Source organism: Capra hircus, chromosome 13 (genome assembly GCF_001704415.2).
Source record: "Capra hircus breed San Clemente chromosome 13, ASM170441v1, whole genome shotgun sequence".
Lineage (NCBI taxonomy): Eukaryota > Metazoa > Chordata > Mammalia > Artiodactyla > Bovidae > Capra > Capra hircus.
Genome location: NC_030820.1, coordinates 35,894,897 through 35,920,152, shown reverse-complemented (window position 1 = coordinate 35,920,152; position 25,256 = coordinate 35,894,897). Strand labels below are relative to the sequence as shown.

Sequence of the window (25,256 nt, the reverse complement as noted above, 5' to 3'; positions counted from 1 at the left end):
TAATAACATTTAAGATCTACTCTTCTAGCTACTTTCAAGCATGTAATACAGTGTTGTTAACAATAGTCACCATGCCGTCACATCCCCAGAACTTACTCATCTCATACCTGGAAGCTTGTGCCTTCTGACCAACACCCCGCCTTTTCCATCCAACCCCTGGTAACTACCATTCTACTTTCTGAGTTCAGCTCTTGTAGATGCCTTATACAAGTGATTGTTGTTCAGTCGCTCAGTTGGATCCAACTCTCTGCAACTCTCTGCAGTGCACCAGGCTTCCCTGTCCTTCACTATCTCTGTGAGTTTGCTTAAACTCACATCCATTGAGTCAGTGATGTCATCCAACCATCTCATCCTCTGCCACCCCCTTCTCCTACCTTCAGTCTTTCAGGGTCTTTTCCAGTGAGTCAGCCCTTTGCATCAGACGGCCAAAGTATTGGAGCTTCAGCTTCAGCATCAGTCCCTCCAATGAATATTCATGGTTGATTTCCTTTAGGATAGACTGGTTTGATCTCCTTTCTGTCCAAAGGACTCTCAAGAGTCTTCTCTAGCACCACATATATTTATTTGTCTTTCTCTGACTTATTTTACTTAGAATAATGCCTTCAAGATACATCCATGTTGTCACAAAAGGCAGAATTTACCTATTTTTTTACCATTGAATAACACTCATTTTGACGTGTATGTGAATGTGTATATGTACATCCCCTAGATTCTTCATTCATCTGTTGATGGACATGTTGTTTCCTTGTCTCAGCTGCTGTGAATAATCTTGCAGTGCATGTGGAAAGTCGGGGTGCAGATCTCTTTTAAAAATAGTGATTTCATTTCCTTCAGATATATGCCCAGGAGTGGGACTGCTGGCTCATATGGTAGCTCAATTTTCATTTTTTTGAGGAACAACCCCCCTACCGATTTCCATAGTGGCTATACCAATTTACATCCCCACCAACAGGGCATAAAATAACATTGTCTTGATTTGCATTCTGCTAATAATGAGCTGTGTTGAGCATTTTTTCATGTGTCTGTTGGCCATCTGCATGTCTTCTTTGGAGAAATGTCTGTTTAGGTCTTCTGCCAGTTTTTTTCATTGGGTTATTTGTTTTTCTGATATTGAGCTTCATGTTTGTCTGATATTGAGCTTAATGATATGCTTATATATTTTGAAGACTAATCCTTTGTCAGTTTCATTTGCAATTATTTTCTCCCATCCTGAGGGTTGTCTTTTCATTTTAAGTTGTTGAATAACACAGGGAACTCAACCTGGTCCTCTGTAACAGCCTAGAGGGGTCAGGTGGGGGGTGTGAGGGAGGTTTCAGAGTGAGAAGCCATATGTATACTTGTGGCTGATTCATGGTGTTGCATGGCAGAAACCAACACAACATTATAAAGAAATTATCCTTCAATTAAAAATACATTAAAAAAAACATTGTTTATTCAGTAATTAGAGGAAAGAGGTCCCAAAGATTTTTTCAACAGCTCAGTGACGTTATGGATTTAGGATCTTTTCTTTTTTTTACTCACTCATCTATAGATTGACCTTTTTCATCCATTGATTTAGGGTTAGGATTCTGGCTGTCATCTTGTTAAGCACCACAATGTAATAGAAGCATCTCAAACAGGAGGAATGGGGGCAGGAGCATAGAGGATTTTAACCTCATGCAGGTGTTTGCTTCAACCAAGGACACAACTCAACTCACAGTTCCTCTGACAGACATTACCTGGAATCAAGTGGCTGGACCAACTCAGATCAATCCTGTCAGAGAGGAGATTATCACAACTGATTAGACAAATCATGCTCCATCATTAAGGACTAGGATTCAGACAAAACAGAAAAATTGCATATTATGCTAACTTTTTTGTATGCTTTTGATAATAGTCATTGTTTGAAGTTCAGTTCAGTCTCTCAGTCATGTCTGACTCTCTGCAACCCCATGAACTGCAGCACACCAGGCTGTTTGAAGATTAGCCCACAATAGAGGCATAGAGGAATCAAGAGCTATCTGACTAAAGCAACAGTGTTCTGAGAAAACTCTCTGTAAATTGCCTATGCATAAAAAGGATGAATAATCACTCCTAATTACCAAATCTCACCTATTTCCAGAATTGGCTCAAGGTATAGCAACACCAGCAAGCAGTGCAGTGAAATCATCCTGGTGTTGGAGGAGCCTGACCACAATTGAACCCCGATCCTTACTCGTCACCCCTGTTACCTTGGGCAAGGCACATAAGCCCACACTTCTATATAAGGCACTATACTTCCATATAAGGTACTACTACCGTATAATGTAGTTATGAGGATTAAATGAAACTGTATATAAATCCCACAGATGTTTGATGATGTAGCCCATGTAGGTATATGTGAATAAGAGCTGTTATAAAAGTGCAATATTCCTTGCCCTCCAGATAACTAAGTGCAAGTGAGCAAGCATCTGGAAAGGTGTAGCAGTCTAGGAAGGGGCATGAACACAGTTAAGGGACACTTCTTTCAGTTGATATCAGATATATTCCCTATCAATGGCTAAAGATAAAACTTGGTTCACTTTCCTGTTGAGGACCACCAAAATCAGACTGGGAGCTGACTGTGGCTTGGATCATGAACGCCTTATTGCCAAATTCAGACTGAAATCAAAGAAAGTGGAGAAAACCACTAGACCATTCAAAGTGAAAGTGAAGTCACTCAGTCGTGTCTGACTCTTTGTGACCCCATGGACTGTAGCCCACCAGGCTATTCTGTCCATGGGATTCTCCAGGCAAGGATACTGGAGTGGGTTGACATTTCCTTCTCGAGGGGATCTTCCCGACCCAGGGATTGAACCTGGGTCTCCTGCATTGCAGGCAGACGCTTTACCCTCTGAGCCACCAGGGGAGCCCCTAGACCATTCAGGGATGACCTAAATCAAATCCCTTATGACTATACAGTGGAAGTGACAAACATATTTAAGGGACTAGATCTGATAGAGTGCCTGATGAACTATGGATGGAGGTTCGTGACACTGTTCAACAAACAGGAATCAAGACCATCCCCGAGAAAAAGAAATGCAAAAAAGCAAAATGGCTGTCTGAGGAGGCCTTACAAATAGCTGTGAAAAGACAGGAAGCAAAAAGCAAAGGAGAAAAGGAAAGATATGCCAATTTGAATGCAGAGTTCCAGAGAGTAGCAAGGAGAGATAAGAAGGCCTTCCTCAGAGATCAATGCAAAGAAATAGAGGAAAACAATAGAATGGGAAAGACTAGAGATCTCTTCAAGAAAATTAGAGATACCAAGGGAACATTTCATGCAAAGATGGGCTCAATAAAGGACAGAAATGGTAGGGACCTAACAGAAGCAGAAGCTATTAAGAAAAGGTGGCAAGAATACACAGAAGAACTGTACAAAAAAGATCTTCACAACCAAGATAATCACAATGGTGTAATCACTCACCTAGAGCCAGACATCCTGGAATGTGAAGTCAAGTGGGCCTTAGAAAACATCACTACGAACAAAGCTAGTGGAAGTGATGGAATTCCAGTTGAGCTATTTGAAATCCTGAAAGATGATGCTGTGAAAGTGCTGCACTCCATATGCCAGCAAATATGAAAAACTCAGCAGTGGCCACAGGACTGGAAAAGGTCAGTTTTCATTCCAATCCCAAAGAAAGGCAATGCCAACAAATGCTCAAACTACTGCACAATTGCACTCATCTCACATGCTAGTAAAGTAAAAACTAATAATAGGCAAAGCCAAACTTAACAAATTGCTCCAGATCCCATGGTCCTAACAGGTCATGTCTCACTGGAAACAGGGCTGAGCTAATGGGCTCAACCACTGAAGCCAGGCCAAAGCTAATTAGCTTGTCTGTAAGAGGTGGCAATGGCACCCCACTCCAGTACTCTTGCCTGGAAAATCCCATGGACAGAAGAGCCTGGTGGGCTGCAGTCCATGGGGTCACTAAGGGTTGGACAAGACTGAGCATTTTCACTTTCACTTTTCACTTTTATGCATTGGAGAAGGAAATGGCAACCTACTCCAGTGTTCTTGCCTGGAGAATCCCAGGGACGGGGGAGCCTCGTGGGCTGCCATCTATGGGGTTGCACAGAGTTGGACACGACTGAAGCGACTTAGCAGTGGCAGCAGCAAGAGGTGGTAGTTTGTCTTCATAGGCTCAGATGATGATAAAAAAAATTTGCCTGCAATGTAGGAGACACGGGCTCGACCTCTGGGTCAGGAAGATCCTCTGCAGGAGGAAATGGCAACCCACTCCAGTATTCTTGCCTGGAGAATCCCATGGACAGAGGAGCCTAGCGGGCTACAGTCCGTGGGGTCACAAAAGTTGGACACAACTGAGTGACTAACACTTTCACTTCCACCTCCAACTCAGGCAGAGGACATGGGTAATGTTCCATTCCTGATGGGAGGAGTAGGGGCAGGGTGTTTCAACTGTGGAAGGGCTGGGATCAACCATCCCATTTTTTCCTCCACATCTTTGATTGGCTGGACTGAGTAGGATTGAGGCTAGTGGATTTCATCTCTCCAACAACTTTGATGAAACCAATTAATGTCTGAAACCAATATGAAATTTTGTTTTAGACAGAAGCAGTTCAAATCACGTGGTGTCAGTAAAAAAACAACTGGTTCTACCATCAGAAACAGTGAAGGAGATTCCAAGTGCAAGAGCAGTCTTCAAGAAAGTATACATATAATTTGAAGATACTTTATTACGCTCAAAGGTTTTCCATTCCTTTTATTTATAAACTCTTTCTAGTCAAAAGGAAATAAATAATAAAAATCTGTATCTTCAGGAAACTTTTAACAACATAGTTTTGCTTTATATGCTTGTCAATTTTAAATTATTACAATTTAGATACATTCAGTCATTACATGATACCATGATACCAGGAAGGTCAGCCTTAAAGATATCAATAATGTCTATACTGGTAAGTAAAATAATGGTAAAAAATGGTATTTCAATTTCACCTAAAAAAAGAAAAAGCAAACAGATTCCAGTTTGTTATTGATGGGAATACAGGGTTATCTTCTTAATCTTGGATATTAAATATTTGGACTTAAAAAAATAAATATTCCTTTTCTCTCAAATAGCGACTGACATTGTCTTGAGAGCAGACTGCCTAAAGAACCAGTCTCTCCTCCCTCAAGAGGGAGCCAGGGGTACACCAAGTACAGGACTGAGGGCCCTTTGCAACATTTATCCCCAAGCCCATGGAGCTACTAGCCTTACAAAATTAAAGAGAATGGAATCTCTAAGCATCAAAGTGGCTATGGAGACGTCACTAGCAAGACCACATATGTGTACTACTGATGAAAGAGTTTTCAAATTGCTGAATTGCCCCTTTTCCATTACTTTAAAAAATACTTTTCAGCTCTAGTGTAAAAAGGGAGAGAGATTGGACAATTATATTTTTATAACACTTCCATTACCACCCCCACCACCGAAAGGGACTCCATTGTTATCACATACTCTCTACCTCCACAGTAAAGAATTGAGGCAAAAAACAAAAACAAACCATGTTCTATTTCTGAACAAAGAATTCGAACTACCTAAATTATAATTCATTTCCTAGAAAGGCAATGTACTGGAAATTTCGATCAGTGTTCAAAAAGAATATTATCCAAACCATCCAAGGAGACTTGTTAGACCAGCCACACAACCATGAAGTATGGCTTCAGTATTAGACTTGGCAACCCCAAACCTCTTTTTAAACTGAATTGGTTGCTGTTTACTTAATTAACTTAGAACTTGCTGTTTGGATTAGGTTGTCAGGTAACATTGGTTATCTAAGTGTTTAGCTGCGAGTGTGTATCAGGTATGAAATCTCACATGTATGAAGGGAACCAGTGAGTCACGCCATTAGATGTGCACACAGCACACATGTGGATCTGAGCACAAACAAAGGTCAAAGTATTTACATGGAATGTTGACCCTGATTTAAAAAACTATTTTAAATTAATGACATCTTTACATACAATTTGTTTTATGAATAGCCTCATTTGATAATTAAAAAAATATGCCTTTCAAATATTTCATAAATATATAAAATTTCACTACAGTATTTTTCTTTAAACAGGACATCTAAACTCTCTTTAGAAATCAACAAAAATATTTTTTTTTTCTGTTTAAAAGTCACAGATACGATGATTCTCTAATTGGCAGAGTCTTACTGCATGCAAGAATGGGAAGCATATTCTCTTATACAACTATGCACATTTCTAGGATTTTCAGCTGTATAATTTACTCGCTGAAGGTCAGCAGTATCAAAGAAAAATGAGAGATCCCATCTACCTATTTACAATATGAGAGTCTTAAACTTCTTTAAAAACAGCAAGATTAGGATGGTATCTGGCCAATGTAAAGAAATATTTTGATGACAAAGAAATAAGTTAACATTACATGAACAGTTTTCTAAAATACAATTTATAGTGAAATTTAAATATGGTAATCAACTGCACATATTTGGGGAAATGGCCACATTTTCTTTTAACTGTATCAGTAACATGTAAAACCTACATTTAGAATAGGATTCATTCTTGTAATCTACTGGGAAAATGCAAAGTCAGATAACTGGCTCCAGAATTTCTAGTGAGTCCAGAAAGAAATGTCTGAGAATTTATAAATTGTCCTTTGTAATCAGTGCTTTTGGGTATGTAATCACCATTCTAACAAGGAAAGGTTTTTAGTTTCATATGTAATAATTTTCAAAGCCTACCCTCCCTTATTAAACATTTATTGAGTCACTAGTATATGTACTCACAAAGCCTTCTCAAACTATAACACGAAGGCCACTCGCTAAGACAGATTTTCAGTAATTCCTTTAAAGAGAGATTCTTGAGTGCACACACTGTGACTATACTGTGTCTATGTAAGAGAAAATGTTGCACTTTTAAGATAGTTAAGAGGACTCCACCTTACTGCCAGTCCAGGTCCATCTATGATGATCCACCCAAAGTACACCTAAGCTGTCTTGTCTGGAGCTGCTCAAAGCTGTAAACTTATCATCCTCAGTGGCTAACATGCAAACGGCAAAGGCAGTGACCACATCTGAAACCAGCAGAAGCACTGGATGCCCATGTGTATACTCTAGCTAAGACTTTCTATAAAAAGTTCCACCTCCTCTTGGAGGTGGAGCTTTGTACTCAAGACAGCCAGACGGTTCAAAGCTCTGCTCAGAATACAGTACTGTGCACATTTTAATTCTGGATCTTATACTCAAACACTGTGTTTGAAATAAGACTATAAAAAGATACAAAACCAACATTCAATTTTAACCAAGATTGCACATCTCTAACAGTGATATAGATTAAAAAAAACCCTACCACCAAAATGGTAACTGATTTAATCATGCACTCTACAAAAAAAAGATAATTATGAAAACTTCCCTTAGTTATGAATGTAACCAGCTCACTGGAACCCAATGAGTATCTGTCTCCAATTTGTCAAAAGTTGTTTTCAGCTCATTGAAGGCCACAGCAAGATCATCATTTACTATAGTTTTGTCAAAAAGATGACCATACTGACTCTCCATTATCTGGGCAGATTTAATCATTTCTTGGAAGTCATCTTCCTACAAAAGTATTAAATAGAATTGGTTAACCAGGCAGTTCCATCACATCAGTGCAGTTATCACACAACTGGTTTATCTAATGCTGTTCTGTGTTCACTATTTCACCTCAGCCATGAAAGAAAATTACCCTCTTTAACTGTAAATTCTTCAGAAGCCATAATTTCTAATATTCTCTATTTGCTTGTAACTAAAACTGCTCTGACAAGAGTCAAAACTCCCACCTTTCAGGATAATTAGTCACGTATCATTACAGGGATGTTTCAGTATTAAAGTAGAAGTGTTTATCCTAATGCTTTGCCTGCAATGTCCACATTTATTCATAGCAAGGAATGTATAAGAAAAACTACTTTTTCAGAGTTGGATACATTTATGAAAGGACATGTATACCATCTCCTTCTTTGTTTCAGTACAAGTGGGTAAGGGGCCCTCCATACATTTTTGAAACCAGGAAAAATTTTATTTGGTTATATAGCAAGACCATATACATAAATGTGAGTTAAATCTTTGGACTATGTTATCGTTTATTATCTTCATTGAGAAACCTTTACATTGTAAAAGACTGTAATAAATAATACAATAATTCTTTATACTGTGACATCCTGAAGTCATTTCAGAGTCGATTTCTCAAGGTCACAGAAGATTTTCACAACAGAGATTTTAATTTTAGTGTTAATCCAGAGCCCTGAGTAATTAATATCATATAACAGTACCTACTTAGTATGGTTGTATACTGTCAGCACTTTTGAAAAAAAGATATTTTAAAAATACTGGAAATCAAAAACATCATGTGTATTTGATACCCACAATTAAGAGTTTATAGATTAATATGGACTAAGGTTAAAGATGAGTTACTTAAAAGAGGGAGGGGAAAAATGCTTCTGCCATTCTCTTGATCCTAAAGTATAATACACTGTCTCAAGGTTAAAAACAAAAAACAGAGACCATGCCAGTCATTCTAATCATTAACCCACCATAGCTGTGATTTCTTTTTTAAACCTTTTATTTTATATTGGAATATAGCCCATCAACAATGTTGTGAAAGTTTCAGGTGCCATTTCTAACAACAGTCAAAGGAAATACAAATTGAACAATACGAGTCTATTTGTCCTATACCCCCAAATGATGCTTTTTCTTTTATTATGCTATATATGATGTTGGTACAAAAGGCAAATTATTAAATTTTCATCTAGACTATTAATGAGTAATAGTAACTGACTGGTATTTTCCCCTTTAAAAATAAGGCTAGTTGAAAACTCAGTGGTTTTTTTTTTACATGTGCCTTCAGAAATTTTATAAGTATGCATAAAGGCATACAAAATAGTTTTTGGGTCAATGTAATATGAAGATCCATTCACAATAGCAGAAAAAACAATCAGGGCAATCACTTAAAATGTATGTACCCAATACAGTATTGTAAAGTAAAATAAAGTAAAAATTAAAAAAAAAAAATGTATGTACCCAAATGCAGTTCTGTCCTGACTGGATGTTTGGACCACAGCCTCATCTCTCAGTCTCCTTAATGTGGTCACTACTGCATATATGACTTTAACTCCTGCTTATGCATTTTCAGTAAAGCACCCTCATACTCACCGTAAAGGGCTTTGCGGCACCTTGGTCGTCTCTGCTTGAGATAATCTTTGCATTTTTTCTTGTCTCCCTCAAACGCTCTATTGATGGAGGCTTTATAAATATCACAAACGGCTTAAATTCTAGTGTCCTTAAGTGCTTCACCGTCTGCAAGGAAGGAAATACATTTTCTTTCATTTCTTCATAATATCAGGAGTATGTTTTGTAGTAAAACTGAATTTTCTAAGGAGAAAATTCCTTAAAATTATTTCCTAATTAAGGTTAGCAGCCCTTTCACTAGATTATTGTTTGTTGACAATTAAATGTTACTAGATACCTCTAGACAAATGGAGAATGTAACCTGTCTTTAAAATGCTTTGAAATATGCCATCATTAAATCTTGAGTAGAAGCAGCTAAAAATACCAGAAAACTAGTTCTTAGATCTAATACCCAAAAGACGCTATGAGTTAACTGTCTTTACATGCAAGTCTTCCAGCCATGCCATCTAAGCCTCCTCCTGCTCTCAGAATGAGGTGTCCCTTCTCTTTCATCCTGCCTTCAGAGTCCCCTTCAGGGGCAAGTCTCCTGCTTTGAAGTCAGCACTGCTCCCAGTTAGTGAGGAGCATGCTGTGTGTGGGTGGGGTAGGGTGGTGGGGGCTGATGGAGGTGGTCTATGGTGAGACAGGAAAGTGAGCTGCTTTACCCGCTGTCTCTCAATCCACCTGTACCGAGTCCCCAGGGTGCCAGGTGAGCTCTACCCGGCAGCTGTACAACTCCCGTGAGGCGCCCACGGCTCTTGCCAGGGTTTTACATTTCGAGGCTAATTATAGATCCAAAATCCATGAAAGAGGACCGAGAACCAAAATGTCCATTGCCAACAATTATGAACACTTATAATACATATAGGAGAATACATTATACATATAATGTAATATATTTTTATATATAAAATACAAAGAATAAATAAGAGTCATTATACTTGGCAAACACTGAATCTAAGAGTTACAAACACACATCTCCAGGCTTTCTTCTAACAACATGGGTTTTGTGTTTTTTTTTTCCAGCAGAGCCATCTCAAATTACATTTAAATGCTTTTGTCACCTTAGGAAAGGCACCTAAATCCCAAAAGTGAGTAGATTTCAGATTTACCCCATAATGAAATGCTCAGATGGGCTAGAAGTGTGTTGACTAGGTCACTCTTCACTTACGTGAGGCTGAACATCCAACAAACAAACTTTGTTTTTAGCCAGGACAGACCGAACTGAGTCTATACTTGTGCCATAATAGTTGTTTTTATATTCACCATATTCAATAAACCTGTAGAAATTAGAATCATTTGTGAATTACATGTATATATGGCAGATGTAATTCATATATATAAAAGATGTTTTGCTGAACATGTAATTTTCAAACTGTTTTTAATAAAATAACTAGGCCCAAGTACTTCAGAATGTCAATTTCTAAAAAATCTTCTATTTTACTTTTTCAAATCAGTAACACTTGCTTGTATTACACTTAAGCAGAAAGAAGTACTTTAGTCCAGCAGTACTCTAATGTTTTCCATCACCTCTTTTTCAGAGCTAATGCAATGCAATAAAACAGTGAATAAACCAAACAATAGAAACTACTGAAATTTCACTACACACGAAAGAATAACCAAGCTCAGCTTTAGCATAAGAGGAGGGACTGGCTGGTGGCTAATGGAACCAGGACGGCTGATCACGTGCTATAAAAACTCAAAATCACTGTGCCAAACATGAAAAAAGCATTTTGATGTTTCAATAAAATCCCACAATCTTTCATTAATACACACATTGCTCCCTGATAGCCTAAAACATTCATCCTTAAGCAAATGGAAAACCTGGGATGGAGACTTAGGGCTTGCATGAAGCTATGGTATAAGCAAGATGCTTAACATTATTTTTTATTTAACTTTTTGAAAAGCCAGTGAGAGACAGAGGTATGTGGCACATGCTGGAACTGAGGCAGGAGCTAGATGAGCCCTACCCACACCCCCTATTCCCCCCAATCATCAGCATAAAGAGATGGGGAGATTCATTCCCTATTGACTGTAACTCCAGGAGGAGAATAGCAGGGCAATTAAGGGAGGAGTCTGGGCCCTGCCCAGATGACATATTTCTCAAAGTCAGGAGACCTCCCTGACCATACACGTGCAAAAAAGGCTCCTTGGAGGCCAAAGGGAAATTATGTTAAGGGATGTTTCCTACCCATGTGCCTTTGTGGTAGGATCCATCTTGGCTAAGAGATGCATGTGCACACATGGAAGGATCCTGAGATATACCAAATAGGGACTGTGAACCAGGCAAATCAAAGTGATTAGTCAAAGGAAACCCAGGAGAAAACTCCATAAAAGTAATTCAGACTGCCACGAGGGTGCAGCTCAGTGACTCTCTCGCCACTCGTGTCTGTCCACACATCATACTATACTCTTTTTTTCCTGTTAATAAATACTTCAGTTGCTTCACTACTTTCCGTCTTTGTGGAAACTCTTTTCCGCAAAGCCGAAGGGCCAGGGTCCTTGTCACTGACCATTGGTCTAGTGGCTACCATCTGCTGCTTCCACCATCAGGACCCAGCCCCATCTCTGGCTGGGAACCAAGCCCCACTTCAAGCCATTACAGGCCAAGGCCACCCGAGATCATATCTAGGGATCTATTACACAGTTACTAGTTTTTAAAATAAAGTTCTATCCAAATTCTATGTTAAGATTCAGTTAGTGGGGTGGGAAGACGTGACAGGAATACACTAGCAACACTCCCTTACTCTTCAAAATAATCCCTACATATTCAACGTAACCAGATACACAACAGCTCTAGGTTATTGAAAAGTTAAAGGCAAAGGTTAGTAATAACCACTAATTGAAATATATTTTATCAGTTTCAAATATTATTATAAAAGTGAAAATTCACTTCAAATGGAATTGCTTATAACTACATATATGGCCACATGCTTAAAAACAGTAGTTTCATGAAAATTCTTCAAAAATCTTCCACATACTTGTTATTTTGTACATCTGTCTCAAACAAATGCTTGGAAATGAAAATATATTCAACACCATCACTCTCCTGGCTTCTTCTTGGTCTGGTGGTATCTGTGATTTAATTAAAAAGAGTTCAAAAAAGTATCTACATCATCCACCCTAAGAGAAATACTAAAAAAAGAAATTATGTATTTGATTAAAGGATTTTTCATAAATAAGATTTAAAACTTTAAAAAAGCACATTAGCTAATAAAATATAGGAATCCCATTAATTCAGTTTTTCCACTAATACTAAAGTTATATTGACAAGGGTGGATTAAATATTAAGCTGCATTGTGTTTATGCCATTAATTATTCTGAAGGGGCATTAATATAAATAAAATGGTATTTAAATTTGAGGGAAATTTTCCTTTTTTGCAAATAATACGCTTATTATCATCTTTTATTGATTCTTTATTCATTGAAGCAAGTTTACTGCTCACTAGGTTGAAAGGTAAACTCTGAAATTATTTTGTTTTACACATGGTACATAGGGTATGCCATTAATGTTTGCTTTACTAATCAAAGACCTCTATTAATTTCTCCTTTGCAAAATTATAAACTTCTTGAAATACAAGTGAACTTCTAAACTTTTTAGTCATTTTGCCTAATTATTTGCTACTGAATTATAATGGAGCAGAAAATCCAGTATTAACTTTAAAAACAAAAGTAAAACCCTCAGGAATTGCAGTGCTTCGGTGGCAAGTATAAAACTGACTGCAGTCCATCCCTCCTGATTACAACTAAAAACTCTGAACCCAAAACATCTATTTTTGTTTTGAGCACTTTGAAAACAAATAAAGCAGGTAGACTGTGGAAGAGAGTCAGCCTCAGTAAGGGAGACTTTAACTTTTATTTCCCTTTAGCTTTGCCCTATGGTGGACTTCCCTGATGGCTCAGATGGTAAAGCATCTGCCTGCAATGAGGGAGACCCGGGTTCGATCCCCGGGTTGGAAGATCCCCTGGAGAAGGAAATGGCAACCCACTCTTCCCTGGAAAATTCCATGGACAGAGGAGCCTGGTAGGCTGCAGTCCCTGGGGTTGCAAAGAGTCAGACATGACTGAGTGACTTCACTTTCTTTCACTTTGCCCTATGGGTGGGCTCGTTCACAGAGTAGTGTGGAGGAATGTGTGTCTAAATTCCAACAGAAGCCCTGACTTTCTGGTGAAAAGAACCAGGAAGAAAACTCCCCTGTGCATTGAAGAGTGTGCAAGGAATCCAGGAAGGGAGAAAGCTGAAGAAGGAAATATGCCAATTCTGTGAAGAAATCAACACTAATCTAAGAATAACCCCTAAGCTGTGCACATGAAGCCCAGACTCCAACCAGCAAAGTTTTAAGAAGTGAACTAAGATTAGAATTGCTTCCCAGGGGGCTTGGTGATAATGAATCTGCCTGCCAAGCAGGAGACTCAGGTTCAGTCCCTGGTCAGGAAGATACCCTGAAGGAGGAAACAGCAACTCATTCCAGTATTCTTGCCTGGGAAATCCCATAGACAGAGGTGCCTGGTGGGCTACCGTCCATGCAGTTACAAAAGTCTGACACGACGTAACAACAAACAACAAAGATTAGAATGCACAAGCTTCAGCCTAGCCCACAAGTAGTAGAAGCACAGAACATGCCCAAACCAGTGTACAGAAGGCATAGAGAGTGGAGCTGAGACCTGCGCTATTCACATAAAGTTGCAGACAGATCCCTTAACTGCACAACACAGGGCAGACTCAAACCAACATAGCAAAGCTTAGAAAATTGAAGTGAGATTTAAACCATAATTTATAGAAAATGAGATAAAACTTATGGTCTAAACAAAAACTAGTTGGTTACTTGCTTACTATAAACATTACCATTTTTCAGAATAACAGGATCTGGAGTCAATACAACATAGCATTCATAATATCCCAGATGCAATTTTATATTATTCAACATAAAAGAACTGAAAAAAATGGGCATTTATTTCTCAAAGGGAAAGATAAGAGAAGACAGCCCTGAATGACCAAGTTAGAACTATCAAAGACTTTAAAGCAACTATTGCAACTATGCTTCATAGGGTAAAGGAAAATACACCTGAAATGAATGAAAACATGAATTCTTAGCAAAGAAATAGAAACTAGAAAGAAGAAAACAATGGAAATTTTAGAACTGAAATATATTTTACAAAAAACAACCACTAGATAGGCTCAATAGCAGAATGGAGATGACAGGGGAAATAGCCAGTGAACTTGAAGACAGATCAATAGGAATTATAAAATCTGGGCAACCAAGAGAAAGAAAATTTTAAAAATATATAAATGGAGCCCTAGAAACCTGTATGAAAATGCTGACTGAAACATCTAACATGTGTAATGGGGATGCCAGAAATACTGAAAAAGACTGAGGCTTAAAAAAGCATTTGAAGAAATAACATCCCAAACTGCTAAAATCTGATTAAAGACATACATTGTACAAATTTCAGAACTCAACAAATCCCAAACAGGAAAAATTCAAAGACAATAATGCTTGGACGTAGCACATCCAAACAACTCAAAGTGAAAGAAAAGTAAAGAAAAAATCTTGAAAGCATCTAGAAAACAACACCAAAAGCAAAATCACAGTACATACACAGGAAATAGACACGTGAGTTCAGTGACTACAGATTTCTTACCATATGCATAAAACATCAATGAAATCATATCTTTAAGGAACTAAAAGCAAAGACCTTCGACCAAAATACCTTTCAGGATTAAAGGCAAAATAAAGACTTTTATCATCTGCAGATCTGTGCTAAAGGCAATAGTCAAGGAACTTTTTCAGACTGAAAGGAAATGTTAAGAAGGAAGCATATCTTCAGAAATGAAGAAAGAACAGGAAGAATACATAGTTGAGTAAAAGTAGAAGTCTACTTTTTTCTGCTTAAGTTCTTTAAAATACATATAACAGATTTAAAGTGAAAGTTATAACATTATCTGTTGGAGTTTTCAATGTATGCAAATATGATACATTTGACAACTGGACAAAAAGAAGTGGAGGTATAGGGACTTACATAATTGCCAGGTTTCTATATTTTATGTCAAATGTCACGAAGTTACTTAAACTGTGAATGGTCAGATATATGCAATTGTAATCCCTAGAGCAACCAATAAAAAAGCAATGCAAAGAGATATAAGCAGAGAGCCACTAGGTAAATTAAAATGGAATACTAAAGAACATTCAAATACCACCCTCACAAAGTAGACAAGGAATTAAAAAACAAAGGGAATAAATGGAAAACAAATAATAAAAGTGTAGCTTAAATAATTTCATCAATTCAAAAAATGTTAATGGTCTATATATATTTCTCTTAAAAGGCAGAGAGCCATAGAATGGGTGAAACTCCAAGATCCCAGTACATACTGTCTACAAGTCTACAGGAAAGACACATGAAATATAAAGACACGGATATGTTGATAAGAAACACAAGATGATATACCATATAAACACTAAGAATAAGAAGGCTGAAGTGGCTACTTAGATAAGATACTTCAAGGAAAAAAAGAATATTTTAAAATGATAAAAGATAAATGTATTCTGTGCGACCCCATGGACTGCAGCCTACCAGGCTCCTCCATCCATGGGATTTTCCAAGCAAGCGTACTGGAGTGGGTTGCCATTGCCTTCTCCGACATACATAATAACAAAGCAAAATTGGACTGAGTTAAATGGAGAAGTGGATAATCTCACAATCATAGTAAGAGATTTCAATGCCCCTCTTGAAACATTTGATAGGACCAGACAAAATGTCAGCAAGACACAGGTGATCTGAACACCACTACCAACTTCCTGGGTCTAGTTAATGTCTACATAGCATCACGTCCAGTAACAGCAGAATACACATTCTTTTCACATGTAAAATAGTAAAGAACAGAAATTAACAAAATATTTTTAGAAAACAATAAAGGAAAAAAAAATTTAAAAACTGAGTCACACTGATCAAGATAAAAAGAGAAAATCACCAATATAAAGGATGAAAAAGAGGTTGTGGGAATGGAGATTATGGAGTTAAACATCAAACAGAATACTGGTGGTATAATCAAAGCAGTTTTTCTCCAAATAATCATGACTGCCTAATAAAGCCTTTTACCTGCTGCGTGTTAAGTCGCTTCAGTTGTGTCCAACTCTCTGAGACTGCATGGACTGTAGCGTGAGGCTCCTTTGTCCATGGAATTTTCCAGGCAAGAATACTTGAGTGGGTTGCCATTTCCTCCTCCAGGGGAGCTTCCCAACCATCAGCTGGCAGATTCTTTACCACTAGTGCCAGCTAGGGAGGCCAAACCTATCTAAAATTCTAAAACTGCTCTTAAAAATATCTTCTTTAATTAATTACATCATCCACATTTGATACTATGGCTGTTTTCCCACACATGTCTAATACAGTGAATCACCTGGGATGCTGTCTGTGAACACAGATTTTCAGGAATTCTGTCAGATCTCCAGGAGAATCTCTCTGGAATCTCAAGGGATTCTTATTATCAGGCAAGTATGGAAAACATTGTTCTGGGGATCTTTTGACATTAGCACCTGTTCAAGAAGGATAATTACTCTTTTCGGGATTTCTTTGGGGAGTCTCAGCCCTAGAACATTTCTGGATGTTGTTCATTTCTGTAACAACTTTAGATGTAGATAATATTTTAATAGATGGATACACTGAGTCCAAGGTGCAGTGGTGACTCTTTGTGACCCCGTGAACTGTAGCCCACCAGGTTCCTCTGTCCATGGAATTCTCCAGGCAATACTTGAGTGGATTGCCATTTCTTTCTCCAGGGAATCTTCCCAACTCAGGGATTGAACCTGGGTCTCCTGCATTGCAGGTGGATTATTTACCATCTGAACCACCAGGGAAGTCCAAGGTGCCTTGAATAATATCAAAACTACCGGGGAGGGTTACATTTGATAGACACTCTTATTAAGATTTATCCTCTTCAAAAGAAGTTAATTTTTACTCTAGGTGGTGCTAGGGGTAAAGAACCCACCTGCCGATGCAGGAGACATAAGAGACATGGCTTCAATCCCTGGGTTGGGGAGATCCCCTGGAGGAGGGCATGGCAACCCATTCTAGTGGTCTTGCTGGGAGAATCCCATGGACAGAGGAGCCTGGAGGGCTACAGTTCATAGGGTGGCAAACAGCTGGACACGACTGAAGAGACTTAGTGCACACACACTCAGTGGGCTACAGTAAAGAGGATCTGGAGCTGGAAAGGCTTGTGTAGTGTTACGTGGGAGGAGGCACATGAAACCTGGTTTCAAATCAAGTGTGATTATTACCTACAGAACTTCTGGGTAAGTCAAAGTATCCTTTTTACCTGTTTCCTCCTCTGTGAAATGGGGATATTGACCATCTTATATAATTGTTGGGAGGATAAAATAAGACAAAGGCAATGAAGAAACTAGTAAATTATTAAATTTGTTTTTTACTTTGTAATCTGTTTTCCTCTAGGATTCATCTGTAATCACTCACCTGTAAGCTTATTGTTTTTCAAGATTTTCTAATGACTTGCATATTATGATTCAGCTTTTGTGAGAGTAGTGCATAATTAAAGGAAAAATAAAAAGAAACTATTTAATTACATATTTCCATTTTTCCTTTACTTTCATCTCTTTTGGTAGAAATTAGCAACCCTGTAACTTATGGCTGAAAATGATTATGAACAATAACTTGGAAAAATGTAGTAATGAGGTAACAGAAAACTATAATTTTAAAATAAAGTCAAACTCGTCCAAAACTGGAGAACACTGCTGAGGGCAATATACAAACAACTTTTTTTTTTTTTTAACATTACTAAAACCACTCAAAAAGCCAACATTTCAATCTAGTCTTTTAGATGGCTCCCTAATATCAACAAATTATTAAGGAGTTAAATGGCATTTATTCTGAATATCAAAATGCTTCCAGGATCATGTTTCATTTGTAAGCATGCCTGTGAAAACCAGTTTTATAAAAACAGACCTTATTCTCTATACTGAAAAGAAGCCTACCACATTCAGATTATATGGCCATGAAAAGCTCATTTTACTATATGTCAATGACTACAATATGAAAAGTAATTAAGAAACATTTATATTACAAGAAGCCTCCCTTAGCTCTCTGTAGTTTGGTCCTTCTGATCTTAAAGCTTGTTGAAAACTCTGGAAATTAAAGAAGTAGAATATACTTCTATTTAGAAGAAAACTTGTAAGTAATAATTAATGTCATACATGCACTAAAATTCACCATAAAAACTGAGTGGGAAGCTGAAGCCAACAAATACCTTGCCTGTGTAATCTGGGGCTTTTCCCTGAACTTTCAGGCCTCAGTTTCCTCCTCTGTAAAATGTGGATAAAGTCACTCTGTCGTCCCCAGGGCTGGGGTGAAGACTAGCTGTGTATGCTGGCAGCCAGCTTGCAGCACGGATGCTGTGTAAGTGCTGGGCCAGCATGTGCAGCATCAAACAGGACAGAACTTACGGGGCACTGTCACGCCATAGTGCTGTGTGTCACTGATCAGCAGCTTTCGTTTCAGTTCATTCAAACCTACTCCGACAGGACCTGAAAGACAGGATAACAGAAATTCATCCCTCAACAAAACACCATAGAAACAACTGACCTGAATCCATGAGACAGACTGAAAATGTGTATCCAACTTCATATGCATCCCAAGTAAAGAGACTCTCTCTAGTCAAGTCGTACATAAGAAAAAACTAGGGAGTTACCTGTACATAAGAAAAAGCTAGGAGTTATCTGGTGGTTTTTCTACTTTTTATTTTTTAATTATTATTTTTTGTATTTCACTTTTCTACTTTTCAAATTTAAATTCCCACCTTGCCATTAAAAAGATCAGAAATCTTTGTTTTCAATGAAACATACTCAAGAATGTTTGTTTGAGTACATTAACAGGTAACAGTATCCAGAAAAGCTTACAAAATAGGTTCACCTTTAAAAAAGTGGAGTTACACAGTCTGGATAGGGATCCCTTCAATTTTAAATATTTATATTTAAATATAAATATTTAATCTTCATAAAAGAAAATCTTTGAACTTTGATTTTAGGTGCAAACCTAGCTATCCATTTTAAATTTGCACGACTGGCAGCACCATGTTAAGACGCTCTGCAGCCCTGTATATTCTCAGCTGGTCCTTAAGTCTTTGAAAACTTGCAAAGACCTTGTGTTGTGCTGTGTGCTCAGTCGCTCAGTGGTGTCTGACTCTCTGTGACCCCGTGGACTGCAGCCCACCAAGTGGAGTGGGTTGCCATGCCCTCCTCCAGGGGATCTTCCCAACCCAGGGATCGTACCCAGGTCTCCTGCATTGCAGGTGGATTCTTTACTGTCTGAGCCAGCAGGGAAGCATAGACCTTACATATTCAAATCAGTGTGCACATACTGAACAACCTGGAGCGAACAAGGCATATGTAAAAGCTGTGAAGAATCAGACGTGATGCGTGAAGTTTGCCTTCAAAGAGAAATAACCAGGTTGGGAGAGTGACACAAAATGATTAGGAGACACGGAACAGAAAACAAAAAGCAGTTTCAAACACAAGTCTGAAATCGAAAGTCAGAACGACACAAGCCCTGGACAGCTAGCTGCCCACAGCACTGCCATCAGGGTCTGCTTAGTGACCTCCACTCTTCCCTTCAGCTGAAGCCCCCGGTGGCTTGCCCAGTGGCTCCATGGGTAAATAATTGGCCTGCAGTGCAGAAGCCCCAGGTAGTTCTGATGCATTCTTCAGAGCTCTGCTCAAACAACCCTTTCTCAGGAGTGTCTCTCCTGCCCCTCTGTCTCATCCTTAAGTTATCAGAGTATCCTGATACCTGCCTCATAATACTTAAAAATCGTAACAAACAACTGGAGGATGCATTGCTTGATGGCCTAGCATCTGCCTATAATGCAGGAGACCTGGGTTCGATCCCTGGGTCCGATCCCTGGGTCGGGAAGATCCCCTGGAGAAGGAAATGGCAACCCGCTCCAGTATTTTTGCCTGGAAAATCCCATGGACTGAGGATCTTGGTAAGCTACAGTCCATGGGCTCACAAAGAGTCAGACAGGATTGAGTGGCTTCACTTTCTTTTCTACCACCAAACAGAGGCCCTGTGAGAGCAGGAATCATATTCTGTTGTTTCCCTTCCCCATAAGGTCAGCCCTCCAGATTGTCGCTGAATGAACCTAACTTCTAGGGCTCCCATCACCACACGAGGCTCAGGAGACCTCAGCGATGTGGAGAACAGAGATGCCCACACATGCATACCGCAAGAGTCCTCCCCGAAACACAGACATCTAGATGTGGCCGCACCCCCACAACAGCCTCCTTTCCAGGCACACGCCCGACGCCTTCTCTTAGGAACGTCTCTTCCTGCGTCTTCACCGCTCTTGCTTTCTGTTTCAAGCTCCTTCCCAACAATACTCAAAAAGTTAATATTGTCACATACCTTAAAACAGTAAGAATGACCAGGAAAACTCAAAAACACCTCCCCCTAACCTTATATTCTCCTCCAAGTCACTGCACACTCCTGTCCCAGCATCTCTAGGCTTTAGTCACTTCTCTCCAGCATCACCCATTCTTCCTCCACCGGGAGGAGAGTCAAATATGGATCCTTTGACAGGTCTGCACAGATTGCATGTTGGGAGCCATGTGTTTCTCCATAACCTTCATTCTCACCTCTCTCTGCACACTCCTGCTGCATGAGACCTCCACCCTGGAATGTAGCAAATTCTCCTTTGTGCTGCTGGGTCCTCATCACATGCCTCTCACTTTTGCAGAAACAGTCCTGTCCTTTCCTGGCCTGCTAAGTCATGCCTGTTGTTCGGGATTCAGCTTAGCTGTGGGATTTTCCCCAACACTTTAAATGTGGGTCAAAGGCCATATTCTTGTGCTCCCTGTACTTGCGCATCAATAGATCACACTCTGCCACAGTGGTCTACTTGTCTTTATCCTCTAACAGACTCCGCGATGTCACCTGTTTGTTCACCAATTGCTTCCTTTGGCAAAATGTAGACTCTTATTAATTTGATTTATTTATTTCAGTTACATTCAGTAATTACTGAGCATCTAATGGCTCAGATGGTTAAGAACTTGCCTATAATGTGGGAGACCCAGGTTTGATCCCTGGGTCACGAAGACTCCCTGGAGAAGGGAGTGGCAACCCACTCCAGTATTCTTGCCTGGAGAATTCCATGGACAGTGGAACCTGGTGGGCTGCAGTCCATGGGGTTGCAAAGAGTTGGACACGACTGAGCAACTAACCCTTCACTTCACTTCAGTCATTATGCTGTGACAGAGGTAAAACTATTTGCCAAATGAACCCAAGGCATGGGAGTTAAAGGAAGAAGTGTTTGCACCTAGAATGTCTGGATGTGCTGGTTAGATAACATGCAGAGGTTGGTGGAGCTCACATTTGAACTTGGCTCCTGAGTCTTAAGCAGAAGGGAGGGTGATGGATCTGCCTCTGCAACAGTGAGCTTAAGGGACAGAAATCCGTCCCCCTAAGTTCAGGAAAGGAGTACAGTGTGATAGGAGGTGCAGGGTGGGGGTCTCCCTGTGAGTGAAGCAGAAGGGAGAAAAAATGATGAGCACTGGTCTCCAAAACCCAGGCCCCATGCAGGGGCTGATGTGTTTTATCTCCTCTGAAGGGACCAACAACATTTTGAGTAAGTACTCAAACTTCCTCCTTTAAATAAAAACAGAAAACAAACAAGAGAAGCAAGGGGTTTTACGATGCTTTGTGGATGATGCAAACCTGATTGTATATGCTCCAAAAAAAATGAAAAAGAAGCAAAGAAAACACTAAAACTTAACTAGTGGGTGGGCCCTGGCCTGCCTGCTGCCCACCAAGGCACCAAGAACTAAAGGGGGACATGAATTCACTGCTCCTTCAGCAGGTCTAAGTTCTGGAGTACTTCCCAGAGTGTGAGCTAATTTGCTGAGTGAAAGTCTAGCATTTTTTCCTTTTTTTCTTTCTTCTTCTACCCATGCCAAAAAACCACAGTGATTTATTTTAACTCTGGAGGAAAAAACTAGGTATGTTTGAATTAGTGGGGGGAAAGTATGCTGCTTTTTAACGTGATACCCTTAAATTTGGACTACTTTCAATTCCAGCCCTTATAACCTAACTCTTACTAGGGACCTTGCTTTATTGCACACCCACAGACCATGCCAAGAATGTGCAGTGGCAAACAATTTTAAAAATTTCCCCTAGATTAGGTTATTTGAAGACATTATCTTCATGGTGGGATACTGTGTGGGATACTCTCACAAAATAACTAAAATAGGGATGTAATTTTAATCATTCTTATACAAAATTGCCTGGCAGACCAATAAACAGCATCCTCCCTGCCAGGTCCTTGAATCAATTCTATTATCCATACTGGTGAAGTTCTGGGTGTTTTCCTCTTTTAGATCCTGACCTTAAGATCACATCTTATGTATATGTGCTCAGTCGCATCCAACTCTTTGCAACCCCTGGACTGCAGCCCACTGGGCTCCTCTGTCCATGTGATGCTCCAGGCAGGAATACTGGAGTGGATTGTCATTTCCTTCTCCAGGGATTGAAGGGCATACACTCACATTTTTAGCTGAATGGTTTGTATTTAGACGACTTACACCACACTTGGCTTAGGGATGCACACGGAGTTAGGTTCATTCATACGCCTGTAAGGAGACACATTCATTTGCTTTGCAGTGTATAAATTTTTTACCACAATTGGTGAAAGGAACTGACACATATGTATACAAATAAGTTACTCTAGAGTTTGTGTCCAGCTGTTGTTGTCCAGGGCTTCTCTTGTGGCTCAGCTGATAAAGAATCCGCCTGCAATGTGGGAGACCTGGGTTTGATCCCTGGGTTGGGAAGATCTCCTGGAGAAGGGAATGGCTACCCACTCCATATTCTGTCCTGGAGAATTTCACAGACTGTATAGCCCATGGGGTTGCAAAGAGTCGGACACGACTGAGCAAGTAGTTGTTCATGCTAAAGAGAAGCAGAGAAGACAGTCTAAATAGCGCATATTTAAATCACAGACAGCAGGCTTTGGAAAGGCAAAGATGATGACGATACAGGGAGGTCAGGCTTGTATCACGTGGTTCACATACACCATGACTAATCTTCAAAACATCCCTGCAAGAAAGGTATTATTATCCTCGCTTTACAGATGAGAAAACCGAGATGATGAAAGGGCAAGTAATTTTCCCAAGGTCGCACATCTGGAGTGTGGCTTAGCTGGTATTCAGAAGCCTGTGTGTCTGCTCAAGAGTCCACATACTTTCCACTCAATCCATCATCTTATCGAAAGAATGCTGACAGGACACAGGCTCAGGTAACGAGGCGCTCAGCTGTTTGTAGCTGTGACCCATAACTTCACAGAGTCTTTCACCCCATTCCAAGTTGCCTCACACTTTCAACAGTGATGAAAAGTTATACTTGTGGAATACAAGACTCAGGCTACAAAAAATGGCCAAAGTCAAATCTGGTGAACTCGAATCTTACCCTGTGCAGAACTTCTGAGAACTCTAAACTAAACTTAATGAAGATGACAAGCATACCAGGCCTGGACAACATACACAGGGCATGTCTATTCAGATTCTTGATTCAGGACTAAGGAAAATCAGACGGACTGATGCTATCAAAGGAGAAGGCAAAAAAGCACATTAAAAAATCATTTGGAGTTCACTAATTTGGAATGCATGCAGCAAATGTTATTCGTACAGTGGATGGGCTTGAAGACAGGAAAAAAGACACAGATATGTATACCAGACTTTTGGACTCAGAGGGAGAGGGAGAGGGTGGGATGATTTGGGAGAATGGGAATTATAACATGTATACTGTCATGTAAGAATTGAATCGCCAGTCCATGTCTGACATAGGGTGCAGCTTGCTTGGGGCTGGTGCATGGGGATGACCCAGAGAGATGTTGTGGGGAGGGAGGTGGGAGGGGGGTTCATGTTTGGGAACGCATGTAAGAATTAAAGATTTTAAAATTTAAAAAAAAATAAAAAATTAAAAAAAAAACAAAGGAATGACTCTATTCAAAGCAGAAATGTGAATGTCTCTTTTTTTAATCTGATAAGAAATTTAGAAAATCATTTTCCATGCAAATTCTAGAAAGAATAAAGTCACGAGTCATCTGCATTAGTTGAAATTCTTGTAAAAAATACATTAAATGGAGAAGTAAGATACTTAGAAAGGTATATATTTTTCTTTTTGGGCTGTAGATTATGATTTTATTATGTATTTTCACCCAGAATACCGCAGCAGTGATAATATGTCTTGTGTTCTTCAGAAAGGCATATTACTTTCAATACTTGAATGCATTTAATTAGTAACTCCTTTCTGAGAGTAGGCAAATGTGTTGTGTGTGGTTTTATATAAAGGCTCATTCATTTCAGCCACAGAAATACAGCCCATTTGGGGGTTAATAAAATGATGCTAGTAAAATTTCTATTTAAAGCTTTACATTTAGGAAAATATGCACATTAACTAATGTAAAAATGCCTTTATTTTTATCTTATAAAGAAAGATTTTGGAGGGTGGGGTCAAGATGGTGGAGTAGGAAGACTGAGCTCACCTCCCACCATGAGCACACCAACATTAACAAATATTTACAGAGCAACTATCAATGAGAACAACCTGAAGACGGGTAGAAAGATCTTACACGACTAAAGATATAACAAGTCCACAACAAGATGGGTCGGAGGCGTGGAGATAAGGTAGAATCAAGACCCACCCACCCCAGGTAGGTGACCCACAAACAGGAGGAAATTTACAATTGCAGAGGTTCTCCCCAAAGAGCAAGGCATCCGGGTCCCACATCCGGCTCCCTAGCCTGGGGGTCCTGCATAAGAAGACGAGCTCCCAGAACTTCTGGCTTTAAAGGGCAGAGGGGCTTACTTTCAGGAGAGCTAGAGAGCCGTGGGGAATAGAAGACTCTGCTCTTAAAGGACAACTACAGAACCCTACACACTCTGAATCCCTGCATGGGGCAGAAATTTGAAAGGAAACTTGAAGTCTTTCCCATTCTATTGTTTTCCTCTATTTCTTTGCATTGTTCATTTCAGAAGGCCTTCTTGTCTCTCCTTACTCTTCCCTGGAACTCTGCTTTCAGTTGTGTATAT

General features: G+C 39.4%; 1 protein-coding gene across 1 annotated transcript in view; it reads right to left on the bottom strand.

Moving 5' to 3' along the window:
• MPP7 (membrane palmitoylated protein 7) overlaps positions 4,678-25,256 on the bottom strand; it is a 233,881-nt gene continuing 213,302 nt past the window's right edge. Inside the window, exons 13-17 of the mRNA XM_018057215.1 lie at positions 18,621-18,701; positions 12,144-12,237; positions 10,334-10,442; positions 9,148-9,291; positions 4,678-7,557 (exon numbers count right to left, since the gene is read on the bottom strand). Of these exons, the coding sequence (XP_017912704.1) occupies positions 7,378-7,557; positions 9,148-9,291; positions 10,334-10,442; positions 12,144-12,237; positions 18,621-18,701 (608 nt within the window). The 3' untranslated portion in view covers positions 4,678-7,377. The remainder of the gene's footprint in view (positions 7,558-9,147; positions 9,292-10,333; positions 10,443-12,143; positions 12,238-18,620; positions 18,702-25,256) is intronic.